Source organism: Panthera uncia, chromosome X (assembly GCF_023721935.1).
Source record: "Panthera uncia isolate 11264 chromosome X, Puncia_PCG_1.0, whole genome shotgun sequence".
NCBI classification, from domain to species: Eukaryota; Metazoa; Chordata; class Mammalia; order Carnivora; family Felidae; genus Panthera; species Panthera uncia.
Genome location: NC_064817.1, coordinates 43,755,529 through 43,775,656, shown reverse-complemented (window position 1 = coordinate 43,775,656; position 20,128 = coordinate 43,755,529). Strand labels below are relative to the sequence as shown.

The following is a 20,128-nucleotide window of genomic DNA, read 5'->3' as shown; positions in this document are numbered from 1 at the left end:
GTATATATATATATATATATATATATATATATACATTTATAGTCAGGCCTCACACCAACTGGAAGCAGGACCAAGAAGTCAAGGACCAAGATTACTTGCCCTAGCTCCCTCTCCTTCCTTCTCTCTCTCTCTGCATCTCCCAGGCCCATGTCTCATCTCTCTGTGTATCTCATGGCTTGCTTGGTTTCTGTCATCTCTTTGTCACTGACTCACCTCTCTGGACTAGCTGCATCTGCGTTTGTTTATACGATCTGATGTGGCTGCCAACCTGGAAGCTTAAGGGTCCGTTCCATATGACAGTGTTTCTGTCCAGCCTATGGGAACAGGCGGCAGCAAGGGGCTGTAGGTGGGAGTCAGTTCTCTTAGAAGTGGGTGAGGGTAGAGAGGTCAAATACATCTCCAGCTAGCAGTTATTGTGGGTCCACACATGAGGTCAGAGCCTCGGGGCGGTCTGCTCAGAAGCCCATGGTTGTTAAATTGCCTGTCCATTAAGGTTTTGGTTCCTTTTCTAATGCAAGTTGACCTTTGCTCGCTGTGCTTTCAAGTTCCATGCACTTGCATTAAAACACCCTCATTTTATCTAAATAATTCCCCCCCTTTTTATGCCAGAACAGCTTTTAAGTGCACAGTGAATATTACCATTGCTACCAGTGTGTGGTGATTTTCATAGCCTCAGAACAACTAACATAATGCTACTCATGGTACAGCTACTACTGAGTTCTTGGTTGCTTTGGGAATTTTCACATTTTATTAGTGCAGGGACTGAGTTTATAGTTATCTGCAGTATATAATTATAAGTGCACATTATCAATATTATCAGCTTGACGCTTGGGCTTACTTTTCCATTAATACAAACCCCTGCAGTTTTTACATTAATTACAGAGAGAATTAATGACCTCTTAGACAAGTTTTCACCTATGAGTAAAGAGTTCGGAACCAGCTGTGCCCATAATGACTGTTCTCCAGATGCAGGAGCAATGCCCACGGCTTTGACTTTGGCCTTTGCCTCGCATCCTCTGGCTGAGACTTAGAGGCTGCCCACCGCCTCCTTGGGGGCCTCCTGTTTCTGGCTTGCATATAGAAGGTGCTGTTATTTTTAATATTTTTAATAGGAATGATAGTTTCCTTATTATCATTAAAGCCATCTTCTATGTGTAAACGGTAAATGTGAGGTTGGAGAGATTATCCCAGGTTCAAGGCAGAGTCTCCTTCAACTTCTCTCCTCCCCCCCTTTTTTACTATTCCAAATATTAATAATTACTTTGATCCACAAAATGTCTGCTGTGTATTGGGTACTGTTAGGGAGCATTTGGCACACATTCTCTTTAAGCCTCCTGGCCACTCTGCCAAGTAGAGGTGATTGTGGGCACTTTACAGCTGGGGAAACTGAAACCTGTAGAGGTAAAGTGACTTCCCAGAGTCATCCATCCATCCACCCACCTATCCAACCACCCATCCACCCACCCACCCATCCATTCACTCATCTATCCACTCATTCACTCAAGGATGATTTCTTGAGTACCTACAATGTGCCAGGCACTGTGCTAAATTAGATTCAGCTGATATACTGATGAATCATAGAAGTCTGCTCTGAGGAAACTCACTGTCCAGGAGGGAAAGAGATGAGGAAATAGACAATTACAGGGGAAGTATAGGGTGGGAGCATCTCAGAAGTATACTGTACCTAGCCTGAGGGGCTGGAAGGCCTCTCTAAGCTGATACCTAGGCTGAGACTTGGAGGATGAGTACAAGCTGGCCAGGTGAGGAGTGGGGGTGGGGTGAGGTGAAGCCGATAGGAGAGAGTTGCAGGCAGAGCCGGAAATGTATGCTGGAACTGTGGAAGGCGTGTTTGGCACCTGTGTTTGTAAAGAATTAAAGCTGTTTCTGCAGAGGAATGGGACTGTCATAAGCAATGGGCTGGGAAGGGTGCAGAAGGTAAGTTGGGAGGCTGTAACTGGGACCCCAGTCAGTTAGGCCCAGAGCTGAGGAGCTGCCGGACCCAGGAGCACAGTTTCCTTGCTTCCAGGCGCACCTGGTCCTGGGACCCACTGTGGGTCAGCCTGGGCAGCATCAGGCCAGGATTCTAGTGACCACAGTGCCCCCTAGTGTCCACCAGCCCATCTTGCAGCCTCCACCTCAGTGTGGATTGTCTACCACCACCACCATGTGCTGACCTGTGTGTCTGGGTGCCCTGTGCTGGATTCTGGGGACACTGGGATAAATAAGGCAGCGCCCCTGTCCCCACAGAGCTCCCGGCCCAGAGGGAGCATCAGCTTGTGGACAGAGAAGGCTGAGACAAGTGCAGGGTGGGAAGGAAACAGGGAAGGGGCCAGGGCCTATTCCAGGGGGCACAACCTGTAAGCTGACTTGTGAGGAACTAGGGGGAGCTAGTGAGGTGGGGAGGTGGCAGTGGGGGTGGGTGGTGGGAATGGATTTTTGAGCAGAGGCAAAGATGAGGCTGGGACAGCAATGTGGCAGAGAATGTAAGCACTCCTGTCTGGGTGGAGCACTGGTTGAGGATCGGGGCAGGGGAAGGCTGAGTCTAGGGGGGGGGGGGGGGGGTAGGAGTCAGCTCAGAGAAGGTTCTAGGAGGCCTGCCACTAGCTCATGGTGGGCGCTTAGCGAATGGAATCATATAAGGAGCTTCCCTGCTCTTTTGGGATCATAAACCCATGTGAGGATCTGATGAAAGCTACACTTTCCCCCCAAACATGCTGTTACTCATTAATATTTTCCATACAACTTCAGGGGCTTCAGAGACACTTCCCCTCCCCCAGTGCCTGTACATGAACCACAGGCTGCCAAACTGCTCTTTGTATAAATACCAAAACTTTATTGTGGCCTCCGAGGCTCTGTGTGATTAGAACCCTGCCTACATCTCCAGTCTCACCTCTCTCCCCTTTGCTTTTTCCACTCAGCTGCATTGGCCTTCTTGCAGTTCCTGGAAATATCACCTCAGATCGTTTGCCCAAATTGTTTCCTTTGCCTGGAACACTCTCTCCTGCTGCCTCCTCTTTTTGCCCAGCTTAATTCCATTAGCTGTTGAATGTCTGTCTCCTCTCACTTGGATATGAGCTCCATGAGATCAGGACATTGACTACCCTTAGCCCCTGCTGTATCAGGCCCCTGGCCCAGTGCCGGGTCCACAGGATCTGTTGAATAAGTGAATGAAGGCCTGCTGGTGCCCTGTGGTTGGGTCAAGCTGCTCACCATTAATTCCTTCTTCCTTTCAGCCCCTGGTGGGACATCACATGAATCTACCCAACATTCTCAGATATGTCTGAATTCCAAGAGTGGCTCAGAGATATTTTCCTAGAATCCTCCCCATCCCTGAAACAAATAGGCTTCCCATGGGTCTCCCCTGTCTTCTTGGGAGACGTGTCAGACTCCTTTAGGCTCAAGCTGACTACACCGTAGATGCACATTCGTTTCACTGAATCATCACAAGAACCCATGAGGTAGAAATTGCCACTTGTCTTTTAGAGATAAGGTAACTGAGCCTCAGAAGCATTATCCAGCTGGAAAGTGGTAGAGCTGGGACTTGTACTTGCTCTACCAGGCACCCAGGTGTGGGATCTTGGCCTTAACACAGGAGAAGGAGCTTGCCCAAGGGCCACAACATCAGCCTTATGGCCAGGACTAGAATTTCTGTCTCTCAACTCCTACCAGGCCAAGAGGAAGGTCTGGGCCAGAGGTGCAGCCATTAGGGCAGTAACTGCTAATGGGCACAGAGCACTGCGGCTGTAGGAGCTAGGAGAGTTGCTCAAGGAGAGAGAAAAAAGCAGGGGTCAAGGCCAGAGCTCTGGGGACCAGGGTCTTTAGAGGGTAGGAAGAGGGAGAAGAGACCACAAAGGGCCCGCAGATGCCAACTTTGCGGTGGTCCAGAGGGCCTATCTCTCTCAAAGGCTTTGGCTTTCTTGAGAGGAACCAGCTGCCCCAGCAGGGAGGCAGGAAGGCAGGAAGGCTGGCCTGTTGCCTGTCAGCTCCTATTCCTTCTAGATCATTGCCCCCCTGGCCCCTCCCAGGGCCGCCTTCTGCTCAGAACAGCCAGGGGCCTGGGCTCTGGGGCTGTGAAAGGACAAGAGCACTCTGAGCTGGATCTGTGGGACTCTTCAGGAACCCCCCATCCTTCCAACCCTCCAAATTCTCTCCTTTCTCCAGCCTCATCCAAAGGAAGGAGAGAGAGAGAGATTCCTGTGATGGGTAGGTGGGGAGTCAGGGCATCTGGATTCTAGTCTGACTGGCTGTGTGAACATTAGCAAGACTCTTCCCCTCTCTAGGCCTCAATTTCCCCATCTGTAAAGTCAGGCAGGGCAGTTTCCTTGGAAGAAGAGCCTCTTGATGGAGAATGGTGTTTCTTCTGATTTTTGCTTTTTTCTTCAGGGAGCATTTCTCGTAGCTAGTCCTCGGAACCATACACAGGAGAATGCGAGCTTATTGTAGTAGTCAAGCATATTGGCTAGGGTCCTGCCTTGATTTCCCCAAATGGGTGATTTGAATATTACTTGATCTGCAGCATCCAGGCACAACAACAAAACAGGGTCTCTAATTGTGCGGAAGATGAGAATGTGAAAAGCTTCTGTGGAAAAGTTTCTGTACTCACAAGCCAGCAATATGGCCGAGGGGACCGATCCACATCTGGGGAATGGTCAAACCAGGTCTCGATCTTGGGGTTCTGCCACTTAGTACCTGTAGTACCGGTACTGAATTACTTAATGTCTCTCCATCTGAGTTTTCTTGTCCAGAGAATAGGGCTAGTGACACACACTTGACAGGGTTCTTGGGGGAGATTCCAGCAGAGATGCACACGGGGAGCCTAGCCTGGGGTTTGGCCCAGAGGAGACACTGTGAGTTCTCAAAACTGCTTCCCCTTACATGGAGTTCCCAGCCCTCCTGAGGGAGCAGGGGAAGGAGCAAAGTTTCCAGTTGCAGTCTGGCCGACAGCCCAGCTGGCCTGGCCCCGCCTCCTTGGTTCCTCCTTCTAGGGAAGGGCTGGGAGGAGGGGGTGGTGACACAGTGGAGGCACCGCCCGGCCAGGGGGCCTGCCCTCGGGACAGGTCCAGACCCATGGAGCCCTCCGGGAGGAGTAGCAGGTAGGAACCTAGCCCCCCCCACCCCCGACCCTGCAGCCTGACCCCCTCCTTCCCTGCCCCAGCCCGGACTTGGTCCTTGGGCTGCTGATTCAGCAGCCTCCTGGCTTCCTGGTTCCTGGCTCCCCTCTTGGACTCTTGGAGGCCTTTGGCTTGGGGAGGGAGCTAGTGAGAGAGGGTGAGCGCATGGGCATCCGGGTGCCCCCCCCCCCCGCACTGTGAGGACCCTGGAGCCCTGAGCAACACAGTCCATGGCCTATGAGGGGTGTAACTAGTGGCTGCTTTGGCATGCTAGCCTGGCTCAGCACTGCAGGGCTCCCCCATAGCCACTGAGATTCTCTGATACTAACATTCCAGCAGCCTAAGGGTCTCTACATCTCAGATTTAATGAGATAATGAGTCAAGGACTGGGGCTGGTGACTGGCATATAGATGACACTTGAGAGACAGTCATTCTGATGATGATGCTTATTCCAGAGTCTCTGACAAGAACAGGTTCAGATTCCAAGATTCTCTATAAGCATCTAAGATTTGGGCATCCTCAGAATCACAAGTGAGATGCTGGGCAGCTGGCCTGGCCTGCAGCCACATCTCCTGGCCTTTACTTGGGCTTTGGAATGGCCAGGCCATGACCACAATCTGCCTTCAGGGGCATGTGGGGGAGAGGGGCTGGCTGACCTGGAAGGGCCAGTTCCACTCCCAGCACCTGCCCTGCTCAGGGTAGACCAGGCCCTCAGCCTCACTACCCTACTGTCCCTCCTCCCCCAGGCCCATTCTTTGGACTTTAATCATGGGAAGCAGGAGGCACGGGGGCCTTTGGACCCTGTGCTAGGGGTGGGGGTACAGTGCTGGGGGGTGGAGTGTGGGCCGTGTCCTGGGCTAGGGGCACAGCACTGGCCTTGGAAGCAAAGACTCCTACTGGGAACCACCCTGTCCTCTGGCTCACTGGGCTCCACCCACCCACTCAGCCCCAGTCCCATCTCACTTAGGCCACTGAGACCTTGGCAGCTCTCCTCAGCCCTCGCCTCTCCTCTCCTTTGCTCTGGCGCTCTCTGCCTCTCCCTGTCCTCTCTCTGTGTCTTTTGTCTCACCATTCCTCTGTCTTCCTCTTTCTCTGTCTTTCCCCTTTTCTATCTTACCCTTTCCGTGTCTCTTTCAGTTTCTCTCTGTCCCTCTCCCTCTCCTCCTACAGTGTTTCCTCTACCCACCTGGCCTGGGTTCTTCCCCCTCTTTGGATCCAGAGTCTCCTCTCCCTCCATGCCTTCCTCCCTTCTTGTAAGGGGTCTTCTATAAGGGCGAGCCCCCCATATATCTTTTCCCTTTCTCTTTCATCCCCTCTCCCCTCCCCTCTTTCCTACCTGTGTGGCGTCTGGTGTGAGGAGGGCTCCCTTCCCCCTTCCCTGCTGTGGTGTCCCAGTGTCTCCGTGGCTTAGGTCCCCATGGAGTCACCTGGAACACAGGAGGCCCAGACTGGCTCTTTTGTCTCTGCTGCCCCCTGTTGTCGTTGTGTTCTGTTTGTGGTTCGAGTGCTGTCCTCTCTTTCTTGACTTTGTGTTTTTTTTCTTTTTTTCTTCCTTCCTTCCTTCCTTCCTTCCTTCCTTCCTTCCTTCCCTCCTTCCTTCCTCTCTTTCCCTCCTTCCTTCCTTCCTCCCTTCCTTCCTTCCTTCCTCCCTTCCTCCCTTCCCTCTCTCCCTTCTCTCCCTTCTCTCCCTTCTTCCCTGCCTCCCCACCTCCCACCCCTCCTCTTCATTCCCAATCCTCCACCACCCATTCTTCCCATTCTTCCCAGTCTTCCCTTTCCCCTTCTCACTTCCTCATCCCTACTCCCCACCCGGCCTCTCCCTTCCCTCCCTGTCTCTTTCTCTGTCTCTCTGTCTCTCTGTCTCTGTCTCTCTCTCTCTCTCTCTCTGTCTCTTGCTGTCTCTCAGGTCCACAGCGTCTCATACTCTACACCAGTATTGCTGTCCTACTCAGGTCCTTGACTCCATGAAGCTTACCCCCTCAGGCAGGCTGGCAGAGAGCAGGTAAGAGCTAGACCCATCCTTCCCCTCATCCTTCACCCTTCCAGACAAATCTGCAATAGCATTGCCAGACCCTCTCCCCCATCTCCCTCTAGCCCGCCTGAGTGATTGTGGAATGAATGTCTGAGCATGTGAGAAGAGTGACTGGGAGACCAGGTAGGAGACCAAAGAGGAGATTCAGATTCTGTTTGTAGTTTATGCTTCCTTAAAAATCCTTCTGCAGATACCCATCCCCATCCCCAAAGGCGGGAGTGGTTGGTTCTACAATATGTAAGATTTGAGCTGTTTTGAAGGACGAGTAAGAGTTTGCCAGTTGGATAGGATGGAGAAGGATGTTTAGGCAGAGGGAACAATCACCCACACCTTTGAGAACATTATTTCCAAGTTAATGGGAAATCACATTTTACATTTTCTAATTATAAGGCAATAAGATGAAATATAGCAACAGCAAAAAAAAAAAAATAGACCCATTTGAAAGTTTAAAAAAACACTTGTGTGAAAGAGGAAATAAGAATGGAATTTATAGACTATTTAAGATAAATATCAATTATAGACTATTTAGAATAAATGTCAATGGGAATACTGTATATCAAAACCTATGGGATGTGACCATGGGGGTTCCCAGAAGAAAATCTATAGTCTTAAATGTTTTTATTAGGGAACACAACAGTTTAAATTAAACAAATTATCCCACTCAAAAATTTAGAAAAATAACAACCAAATGAAAGCAGAATAAAGTAATTACTATAGATAAAACCAGAAGTTAATGAAATAGAAAACAAAAGATTTGATAAACTAAGAGGTGGTTTTTGAAAAGACCAGCAAACTAGACAGACTATTCTCTGGCAGATATGACTGAGTAAAAAGCAAGAAGAAACGTAAATAAAATAAGGTATGATGAAGGGGATTTAACCACAGATTTTGAAGAGATGAAAAAAGTCATAAAAGATGCTCTGTATAATTTTATACCAATACATGTGAAAATATAGGTGAAATGGGTGGTTTTCTAGGAAAATATAAATTACCAAAATGACTTAAGGAGTGACAGAAAACTTGAATAGAATAGAACAATATAGAAGAAGTTAAAAATATGGTCAAAGTTTTCCCCTCAGAAATGGTACCAGGACCCAACTGGTATTACAGAAGTGGTGGTATGATGGAAGTTTTATTGAATCTGGAAAGATCAGATAATGGAAAAAGATGGGCAGCTTCCCACTTCATTCTAGAAAACTAGTATAACTGGATAGGTTTAGAGAAGGAGAGAGAGAGAACGAACTATAGCCCAATCTCATATTTCAATAGTCATACATTTTTTAAATAAAAGATTATCAAACTGAATCCATCAGTGTATTGAAAGAAGAACATATTGTGACAAATGAAAGTTTGTCCCAGCAGTGCAGGGATTGTTAAACATTAGGAAAGCTGTTATTTTAATGGATTACATTAATAGATTAAAGTAAAAAGAATGTATAACTATCTCCATAAATGCTGAAAAAATAATCTGATAGAATTATGTATCTGTTCTTGGTTTTAAAACTCTTAGTAAGTGTCCTAGTTATTTCTTACTTGTATTGGTATGATTTGTTACACAGCCATAGATAACTAGTACAGTAAGCTGTCAGTGAAAACATCCTTATTTTGATAAATAATTTTTTATCAGAAACCAAAGATAATCACCAAATTTAATAGTGAACTACTAGGTAAATTCCTATTAACCTCAGGAACGAAATAAGTATGACTGCTATCACTGTCACTAACCAACATTTTTTCCTAGAAGTTTTTTTTTTTAATTTAATTTATTTATACTAGAGAGAGAAAGTGAGTGAGCATGAGCAGGGCAGGGGCAGAGAGAGAGGGAGAGAAAGAGAATCCCAAGCAGGCCCAGCGCTATCAGCGCTGAGCCTAATGTGGGGTTTGAACTCATGAACCCTGAGATCATGATCTGAGCCGAAACCAAGAGTCAGACGCTTAACCCACTGAGCCACCCAGGCGCCCCATCAACATTTTTTTTTCTAAAACTTTTAACCAGTAGGATTAAAAACAGAAATAAGTGGTATAAATATTAGAAAGAAAGAGTCAGAATTAGTACTATTTGGAGATGATATGGTTGTCTACTTAGGTAATCAAAGAGAATAAAAGGGAAAATTATTAGAACTAATAAGAAAATTCAGTGAGATGGCTAGATACAAGATAAATATATACCCAAACCATTAGCTTCTCTGAATAGCAACAATAACTAATTAGAAGACATAATAGAAATAGATTCCATTCACAATAGTAAGACAAAATGATAAAATTACTAGGAATTAACAAGAAACATGAAATACTTCTCCATAGAAAACTAGAAAATTTCATCAAAGGCTGTAAGAAGACTTGAGTAGTCAATGATCCTATCCTGTTCCTGGATGTGAAGATTGAATATAGTAAAAATGACATTTTTTCCCTCAATCTGATCAAAAGTTTCAATGCATTTCTCACTAAAATGTCAGTGGTATTTTCTTTGGGAATTGGGCAATTGGATTTTAAAGCTCATTTAGAAGAGTAAATGCCCATGAATTACTAAGAAAATTTTGAAAAAGAAGAACAATGAGGGGGAACTCATACAAAATTACCATAAAGCTGCAGAAATTACAATCTTATATCATCACAGAAATAGAGAATTACATACAGGGAACAAAATAGAGAGTTTAGAAACAAAACCAAATATTAATATGGGAATGTAATTTATGATAAAGAACACATTTCAAATTAGTAGGGAGTCAGTAAATGGGATGGGACTATTGGCTACCATTTGGGAAAAAACTAAGTTAAACCTCTGTCTCACATAAAATCAAATACAAAGGATAAAACTGCAAAAGTATCAGAAGACAATACAGAATATTTTTATCATAGTAGGATGGAGAAGCTTTTCTGAGCATGACTTAAGAACCCAGAGGCCATAAAGTAAAGAACAATAATTTTGACTACATTAAAGTTGAGAACTTCTGTGTAAAGAAAGAGACTATACACAAAATTAAAACATAACAGCCTAGGAAAAAGGATTTGGTACATAAACATCAGGCAAAGGTTAAGATCTCTGTTTATATATAAAACATCTCCTGGAAATCAATAAGAAAAAGATGTATACCATCTTTTAGAATAGAGAAATTACATGATTTGGCAATTCAGAGAATAGACATCCATTAGCTGATGAATGAGAAAATAACTAAAACAAGAACAAAGTACCAATTTTAAAGTGCCAAAATTGAAAAGATTGAGGAAACAGAAACACTGTTTCCAGTGAGGAAACAGAATCTCTCATGTTCCATGATTGGAGTGCAAATTGGTACCATTTTTTATGGCACCAATTTGTCAGTTGTCCCCACCCCCACCCCCAATCTTAAATGTGGGTATACTTCCAACCTGAGAACCATGTCTTGGAGGTAGATTTCTCTAAGGCTTTACTACTAGATGGTCCTCCAACCGGAGGTCTTTTCTAAAGCATTCAATCCCAACTTTGAGCATAAACCATACTGTGCCACTCTTTATCACATGCCCTTTTAGGATAGCATTCTCAACCAACTCTTTTTTTTTTTAATGAAATTTATTTTTTTTAATTTATTTTTTTTAAATATATGAAATTTATTGTCAAATTGGTTTCCATACAACACCCAGTGCTCATCCCAACAGGTGCCCTCCTCAATACCCATCACCCACCCACCCCTCCCTCCCACCCCCCATAAACCCTCAGTTTGTTCTCAGTTTTTAGGAGTCTCTTATGTTTTGGCTCCCTCCCTCTCTAACCATTTTTTTTTCCTTCTCCTCCCCCATGGTCTTCTGTTAAGTTTCTCAGGATCCAGATAGGAGTGAAAACATATGGAATCTGTCCTTCTCTGTATGACTTATTTCACTTAGCATAACACTCTCCAGTTCCATCCATGTTGCTACAAAAGGCCATATTTCATTCTTTCTCATTGCCACGTAGTATTCCATTGTGTATATAAGCCACAATTTCTTTATCCATTCGTCAGTTGATGGACATTTAGGCTCTTTCCATAATTTAGCTATTCTCAACCAACTCTTAATGAAAAGGTTGCATGATGTATGCTTCTCAAAATAAAGGCTGGATTATGTGAGTAGGACTAATCTTTATTTTTAGCCAGTCTATAAAGATGTTAAAGCAACAGAAATAAGTTTTATCTACATTTTAAACAAAATGTGCATTCCTTTGGCCCACCAATTCAACTTTTAGGAACCTATTCTTCAAAACTGCTTCCAGACATACACAAAGATGTTCATTGCAGCATTGTTTATTATAGCAAAACATTAAAACAACCTACATGGCCGTCCACAAGAGAACAGCTTTTCTTTCATGATTCACCCATCCTATTGTATTCACCTATACTCTTACAGATCAAAAGAAAAAGATACATCTCTATATAATGACATGAAAGTATCTCCAAGACTTATTGCTATAAGAAAAAAAGCAAGTTGGAGCGCCTGGGTGGCTCAGTCTGTTAAGTGTCTGACTTAGGCTCAGGTCATGATCTCATGGTTTGTGAGTTCGAGCCCCGCGTCGGGCTCTGTGTTGACAGCTCAGAGCCTGGAGCCTGCTTCGGATTCCATGTCTCCCTCTCTCTCTGCCCTCCACCACTCAGGCTCTGTCTCTCTCTCTCTCTCTCTCTCAAAAATAAATAAACATTTAAAAAAAAAGAAAAAAACAAGTTGCAGAAGATGGTTTGTAGTATTATCCCATTCTTGTAAGGAAAAGAAAATCTGCATAACAACAATGAAAACATGTTATACACATTCTGTCATAATTTCAAAATTACTGGTCTTTATCCTCGGTCCCATTTATTTGCTTTTACTAACATTTCCTTCTCTATATATACCATTTCCCTACATCCAGCTGTTCAGATCTTGCTTTCCTTTTCATAACTAGCTCAAATACCATCTTATTCATTCAGCAAGATTTGTCCTGCCCACGGTCGGTTAGGCCTTGTGCTGAACCTTGGTGGGATACAGGAATGAATTGTATCTTGTCCTATCAGGGAGCTCAAGTCTAGAGGGAAGAGACACCTAGACAATGACAACATAGTGTGGTTTCGTATGGGACAGAAGTAGGTTCAGAGGGCTTCCTGAGGAAGGGCACCTAACCCCACGTGTCCCCTACAGGAGGGGACATGGGTACTGAGGCTTGAAAGAGTGATAGCTTTTCTTCATCCCCCAACCCTGCCAGCAATGGTCTTGCCTACTTTTTTGGCTCTTCCAAGCAGGATGACCTAGTGGAAAGTAGTTGAATTAGTACCTTTATTTATTTATTTTTTTTTTTAAATTTTTTTTTCAACGTTTTTTATTTATTTTTGGGACAGAGAGAGACAGAGCATGAACGGGGGAGGGGCAGAGAGAGAGGGAGACACAGAATCGGAAACAGGCTCCAGGCTCCGAGCCATCAGCCCAGAGCCTGACGCGGGGCTCGAACTCACGGACCGCAAGATTGTGACCTGGCTGAAGTCGGACACTTAACCGACTGCGCCACCCAGGCGCCCCAGTACCTTTCTTTATTTAAATCCAAGTTTGACCACTTACCAACTCTATGACTATGGGCAGGCCATTTAACCTCTGAGCCTCTGTTTCCTCATCTGTGTAATGAGGATAATGCCTACTTACCTCTCAGGGCTGATTGGAGATGGTGCATGTAAAATTCCTGGTGACTATCAACTCTTGAAGGGCATGCACTACCCATGTCTTGTTTTCCTCATAGCCAAGTATGTAGCATTGGATTGGATTGGATCTAAAAACTTTATGTATCTGAGGATGGTTCCGGATCAAAGAATGGGCCCAACCATAGTGGGGCTTTGAGATGAGAAGCTGAGAGTAGTACATGGGACAGAGGGGGTTACGCTATAAAAAGAGAGAGCCAGGTCTCTGGTCTTGCCATGAAAGGGGACACAGGAGGGAAAAAATGAAGCCATGGTAAGTGGAGCCCAGACAGGGCATTCTGGCCCTGGTTCTTGGCCCTGTTCTACCGATGCCATCTTCCAATCTCATAGTCCAGGGCAGGGAAGCATGGTGGGCCAATACTTGCATTGGTGCCAACACATCTCAATTTCATTCCCAGTTCTTTCACTCACTAGCTGCGTGACCATAGACAACTCACTTCACATGTCTGAGCCTAGTTCCTTATCTGTTAAAAGAAACACATAACATCGTGGGGTTTATAGATGAGATCAGTTGCTGAATGCATGACACATAATGGGTATTCAAAAAACACGTAGCTGTTATTAGTGTTCATTTCAGTAGATATTTATGGAGTTCTGCTGTAGCCAGGGCCTATGCTGGGTAATGGTTCTTGCCTTCCACAAGTTCCCAGTCAGTTGAGGAGACCAAGGAGAGCTATGATAGAGGGGCTCATGGTGGAGGAGACTGTGGAAGCCCAAAGGAAGGGATTTGTCCTGGTCTAGGACTGCTGCAGGTCAACTCAGACTAAAAGCTGAGTCTTAGAGGATGAGTAAGAGGCGGTCAGGGACAGAAGGGTGAAGTGTGGAAGAACCTTTCAGGCAGAAGGAACAGCATATGTAGAAGAACCTAGAAGTTATTGGGTAGGGCCAGAGGTTCTTAACCTGGGTTTCATGGGCTTCCGGTGGTCCCTGAACCTCCTGAAGTTGAATGCAAAACATTTTGGGTGTGTACCTACGGGCATTTTTTGTTGGGGAAATGGTCCGTGGCTTTCATTATATGCATAAAGGTCAAGAACCAATGTTGCTAGTGATGAAGTAGCATGTGGGTAGATTCTAAACAGGAGAGAAATTTGGTATAATTTGTGTTTTAGAAACATTGCACTAGCAGTCAGTATGAGAAATGGATTGTACGCATGGAGGCCAGCTGGAAGACCTCAACTGGGGTATTGGCATGGAAGGGAGTGGATTTGAGCAGGACTTCTGTTGCACTACTCCACTGGGCACCAGTCATATAGAAACATTTTAATTTCAAATTATGGAATCTAAAGCCTTTGGGAGTTATTAATGAGATAGACCCAATAGAAGATGAAGAAAAGGGAGGAGACAAGGAAGAGTTGGCATTAGCAGAGGTCCAGAGGGACATGAATCCAGGGTAATAGTGCAAGAGGAAAAGGGAATCTCTATTAATGCTTACCCAGCATTCAAAGTCCTTGCTAATTACTAACTTCCATCCTACTCAGTTCTCGGAGATCCTGAGCGACACTGGAGACACTTATTTCTCTATGGTCTTTGAAGAGGAATTACTTCTGGTTTGTGAGTCAGGTTGTTTCCTGAAGAAAGTAGTGTCTGAGCCAATCATTCAGGTCCATAAAGATTCAGAGAGCTAGAGATGGGGGAGGATACTCTGAGTGTGCACACAAAGGCCCAGGGGTGAGAGATAGCGAAACTAAACATGGGAGGGTGCAGAGGTTGGACCTGCCTCCAAACAGCTGTCTGGGGAGTTAAGGCTTCCTCTTTCATGGTAGGCAGCTGGAGAGCAGTGAGCAGTTCTCGAGCAGGCAAGGTGGCATATCTCTTCCTTCTAAAAAGCTTTTTCGAAGGAAGGGAAACTAGGGAGGAGGCTGCTGTGGTAATCCAAAAGAGAGATAACTGAAGATAGTGGCCATGGGGACAGAGCAGAGGAGATGGATTTGAGAGGTGATTGGGAGGATCTTCTACTACTGGAGTAGTAGGCTGAATAAATTGTGGGGGTGGAAGGGAGTGGAGATGACAGAGGTTGGAATTCAGAGTGAGTTTCAGTGTTCAGGTCTGGCAATGGAGTCATTCATTCAACAAATATTTATTGAGTGCCAGATGCTGTGCCGGGCATTAGGAATACAGCACCAAACAGAACAGATGGTGGTCCTGATGGATCTTACAGGGGGTGAGAGGGATAATAAATAAATAAACAACTAAATATGTAGAATGTGTCTGGTGCCACACCTAGCTGGGAGACAGTGATCCAGATAGAAGGAACATAGAGCACAAAGTCCCTGAGGCAGGAGTGTGTGTGTTATGTTTGAGAGACAGCAGGACACCAATATGATTGAACAAAGAGTCAACAGGGAGTGAGAGGAGCAGAAGTTGAGGAGGCGGAATCGGCAGAATTTGGCAACTGACTTGTTAAGGGAGCAGGAGGAACCTAGCATGACTCCCAGGTGTGTTTTGGGCTTGAGCACCTGGGTGGATGGTGGTGCTTTTCAGGAAGGTGCAAAATGCAGAGGACAGGTTTGCAGTGGTAAGATGCTGAGTTCAGGGACCCTGTGAGCTCAGAAGGCCTTAAAGACCATCCTGATGGAGCTTCTGGCAAGGATTAGGCTTGATGGGTCTGGGACCCAGGAGAGAGGGGAAGAGATGGGGAGGGTCCTAAGCCATACCTGAAGTTATGCAGTGGAGATTGCTGAGAAAGGGTGTGGAATGGAAGAGAAGAGGACCAGAACTGGGGAAGAGGGACCAACACAGAAGAAATGAGGAGAGGAAGAAGAGATGGGGGTGGTCGGAGAAGTAGGAGGAAAACCAGCAGGCTGTGGGCTCACGGAAGCAGAGGAAGGAAAGAGCCATCCGTGCACAGGAGGGGCTTGTTAAGAGTGGCAAATGGTATAGCTGGTGGAAGTTAGATGCGGGTGGAAGAGAGTCTATTGGCTTTAACCACTAGGAGGTCCTCGATGACCTGGCTAAGAACAGTTTCTATGGCATGGTGGGCGCACGAGGCAGATTGCAGTGGGTTGAAGAGCTCGTGGGAGGTACTGAAGTGGAGATGGCCAGTGTAGATGAATTTCTCAAGAAGCTTAGCTGTGAAGAGGAGAGAGGGACAGTGATTGCTAGAGGGAGATGTGGGGGCAGATAGAGGGTTCTTATTCCCAGATGGGAGAGACTTGAGCTTCTATAAATGTTGGTAAGAAGGAGGCAACAGAGAGAGAGAGAGAGGGGTTGAGATACAGGAGGGAGAGGGGGTGATTGTTGTGGAGGAGGTAGCAGTGGTGGGTTCCAGAGCCCAGGTGGAGGGGCTGGCCTTAAATAGTATAGGGGCCCTCTCTTTCTTACAGAAAAGGAAGGCAGGGGTGGTGGGGTGGGGAAATATGAGGGTGTTGAGCGGGTTGGTGAGAGAAATGCTTCAGTGAAGTTCAGAGCAACAAATGGAGATCCCTGACCAAGGGATGGATGCTGGAGCTAGGAGGGAGCAAGGAATACTTCCGGTTGAGAGTCAGAGAGGACTTCCTTCAGGAAGCAGCATTTAAGCTGGGCTATGATGTTCAGCTGGGATTTCCATAGGAAAAGATGTATACAGAAGGAATCAGAGTCAGCAAAGGCACAGAGGTGTGAAAAGGTTGGCCATCCTGATGGAATAATGAACAAGCTGATTTGATGAAGGGTGAGATGAGTGAGCCACTGATGATGACAGTGATAATAACTGTTACTACATAAGAAGCACCAAACCTACCCTGTGGCAGGTGCCTTACGTACTTGAATTCATTTAATCCCACCATGCCCTGTGGAATAGGTGTTTTCCATTTTGCAGATGAGGCAAATTAGTCCTACAGAAGTGAAGAGGTAGACTCAAGGCCACCCAGCTAGTAGGAGGTGTGGCCGATATTCATACCCAGGTCTGTCTAACTCTAAAGCCCATGCTTTTTCCACCTGACAGGGAGAGCCAGGTGAGGCCATATTGTGGGGGAGCCTTGAATGCCAAGTTGAGGAGTCTGACCTTTATCAAGGAAGCAGTGGGGAGCCAAGGTGGGTGTCTAAGCAGAGACAAGCAAGAAATCTTTGCTTGCAGTCTTTATTAGGAAGGCTGATGGGTCCAAAAGGGGAGAGAGAAGAAGAAATGAGGAGGTGGCTGCAGTGGCAGGCTGAGGGGTCGCAGGGGCCTGACCTGGATGCAAGAGAAGTGAGCAGTGGGACTGGAAGATCGTTTGTTCTTCATGACAGCCTTGAGAGGTGTGGAGTTTTCTCCTTTTATAGATGAGGAATGGGAGCCTCAGAAAGGGGGAGCCGCTTGCCCAGGACTTGAGCTCTGCTTCACGTGGTTTTGCTGACTCAGTGATTCTGTGGAACAATGTGTCACAGGGAGCTTTGAGTATGAAGAGGGTGTGTGTGTGTGCTTGGGTGCCTGTGTGCATGTATGTGTGTACGTGCACATGTGTGTGCTTGTCTGTCACCTGGACAGCAGTGCCTTCCCTTGCCTGTCCTCTTCTCATTTCTTCCCAATCCTCCAGTTTCCTGAATTCCATACTTACCACCTATCTTGAGCCAAGGGGTCTGGGAGTGGGGTGATACTGTTTCACTGGCTATCTCCAGAGGATCAGCCTTTTCATTCCCAAGGCACCTGGACCCCCTCAGCCCTACTGTCTGTCCATCCCCCCTCCAAAAATCTGTAGCCCAGCTCCAGTGATGGCCCCCTAGTACCCTGCGGACAGGCGCTTGTTCCTGCAATGACTCCTCCCTGCCACTGTGGCACTACAGTGTGGGTGCAAATGGCCACCTTGGGAATTAGATTCAGTTCATGAGCAGTTAACGATAACCACCACCATGTTCTTATTGCTCTTATTTGCCAGGCAGTTGACGTATGTTCGAGTCCTTGCAACAATCCTGTGGGATTGGCATCATGAGCCCCATTTTTACAGATGAGGAAACTAGGCTTCAAGAGGGGCAATAATATGCCTGGGCACATAGCCTGGAAGCACTTGTAAAGCTGGCATTGGAACCCTGGCCTGTTGGCTTCCAAAGCTGTGGGCTTTCCATACTCCATTTCTAAGCATCTCCAATTTGCCTTCAGGAAATACAAATCTTTGTCCTTCAAGGGCAGGGTGGATTTCTCAAGATAGTGCCAAGTTCACCTAAAGGACCTTGTGGGGTGAGTCTGGGACTTGGAACTCTAAGAACTCTGGGTTGAAATCCTGACTCTACCACTCACCCAGCTATGTGACCTTGGGCAGGTTATCCAACCTCTCTGAACTTCAATTCCTTTGTCTCTAAAATGTTGCAGTGTTGTTGCAAGGGTTAAATGTGATGATGTGTGCAAAGAGCCAGCACCCAAGCAGGTTGCTGCTATTTATATTCAAATGTAGGTTGGGCACCTGTCAGGTCAGAAATGGAATTTGTATACTCTGGGCCTGACCTTAAATGAGCCTGGCTTGGGTGTGTGTGTGTGGGGGGGCTCTCAAAGGCTCTTTGGAGACTGAGTTGGGTGTGGCCATAGATCATCTGCCATACTGGCCTCCCCATTCAGACCCCGTCCTAGCCCCACCACCCTGGTTCCAGCCATTCATGTATCTCCCCTGCTTTGCAAACTAATGCCTCTGCCTCTCTCTGTCACCCACCCGCCTGTGGCCTCTACCCTGCCCTTCCTGGCCCCAGGGAAGAGGAGGAGGAGGAGGAGACTGAGGAAGAGGAAGAGGAAGACGCTCATCAGTTCTGCTGTCCGGCCTCCGAGTGCAGTAGTCCCTCCTCTCGGTAACTGAGAGGACAAGGGTCATTTTCTATGCAGAAGCAAAAGCCTTAACCAGCCCCCCAACCTGCCCTGCCCAGGACCCCCCATGGGACCCTGTCCCTGCTTCAGGATAGGCAAGCATCGTGCCCCTTCCTTCCCCACCTCCTTCTTGCAACTCCCCCGTCCCCCCACTGCTGCCTCCCCTGGACTCCAGCCCCTGAATTATAAAGGCTGGAGCCCTAGGTCTGACTAAAATGTGGGAGCAGTAGAGCTTGGAGCTTGGAGCTTGGAACCTGGACCCTCCCGTACCCACACCCCACTTCCCAGGCACCCTGGAGCCTGCCACTCCTGGAGAGGTCTCCAAATGACATCCCAAGGACCTACCTCTGTCCTCTGTGAGCACAAACAGAGATGCAGGGTGCCTAGGGCTCAGAGGACCAGACAGGGGCGGGACCCAGCCTGCCTAGTTCCCCATTGCTCGCTCGCTGGTTCCCTTGCTGTGGCCATTGCTGCCATCTCCACTGCTTGAAGGCCTTGCCCCGTGCCCTCTGCCACTCCCATAGTGCTCTGTAAATATGATCAGGATGAAAGGGCTTTCAGAGTGCGGGTGTTGCTGTGTACAAAGGAATTTCCATCAATAAAAGCTGATCTCTTCTCTCTGTCTGATGTATGTTCCACCCCACCCCCACTTCCCTCTCCTCATCCCCACCAGGGCCTTACCTTCTTTCCTATCCAGGGCTGGGAACAGGGCCTGGGAGAGAGAGTAGGGTCTGATTCTTGGTATTGTCAATACCCAAAAGGCACTCAATAAATGAACGAATGGTGTGGCACTCTCACCACGGGCAAGTCTGCTGCCTTCTCCAGTCAGTCAGCCTGAGGCAGCATGGGCCGGCCAACCTGGACATGTTGCTTGGCCCCTCTGCTACCTAGTTTCCACCCCACCCCATGTGTAAAAGGAGGAGGGAGGTTGGACCAGAGGATCTCCAAGGGTTCCTCCAGCTCTGACATTCTGTCAATCTGAGATGCTAGAATTTTAAGAAACTGTGATTATATGGACTTAAAATATGATAATTCAGTGACACATTCCATGCAATTCTGTGGTTTCTATTTCTACAACTCTGTGATTTGGGGATTCTCCAATCCTGTGGTTTTAAGATTTCATGATTCTGTTATTAAAAAATTCTGATAATATGATTTTAATATTCTGTGATGGTTAAGAGTCCTCGATTCTGTACTTTCAAGGTTCTGATTCTACAACTTTAGGGATCTCTGAGTCTAAGGGGAAGCCATTTCCTCCAGATGTAATGACCCTAAATATATCCTGCACCTTCCAGAAGCTGGTTCTAAGCATCCCTGGAAGCTGTCGACAGGAGGGTGGAAGGTATCCTTTATGGACGGTGAGACCCACACATTCCATAATGTGTCTGTGTTGGGAGCAAAGTCAAGAGACACCCCCCGCCCCAAGTGGGCTCATACCCTGGCTTTCCCTTTCTAAGCCTTTGGCATTGAACAAAACTGAGTTTACCTTGGTTCTCCCCCTTAACTATCTGTGTAATCTTGAGCAAGTATTTTCTTCTCCTTGAACTTCATTTTCCTCCCGAGTACAGTG

General features: G+C 46.7%; 1 protein-coding gene across 1 annotated transcript in view; it reads left to right on the top strand.

The window, feature by feature from the left end:
* The window catches only part of IQSEC2 (IQ motif and Sec7 domain ArfGEF 2), a 76,662-nt gene that overhangs the window by 30,373 nt on the left and 26,161 nt on the right, over positions 1 to 20,128 (top strand). The window contains exon 3 of the mRNA XM_049643880.1: positions 7,018 to 7,113. Within this exon, the coding sequence (XP_049499837.1) occupies positions 7,018 to 7,113 (96 nt within the window). The remainder of the gene's footprint in view (positions 1 to 7,017; positions 7,114 to 20,128) is intronic.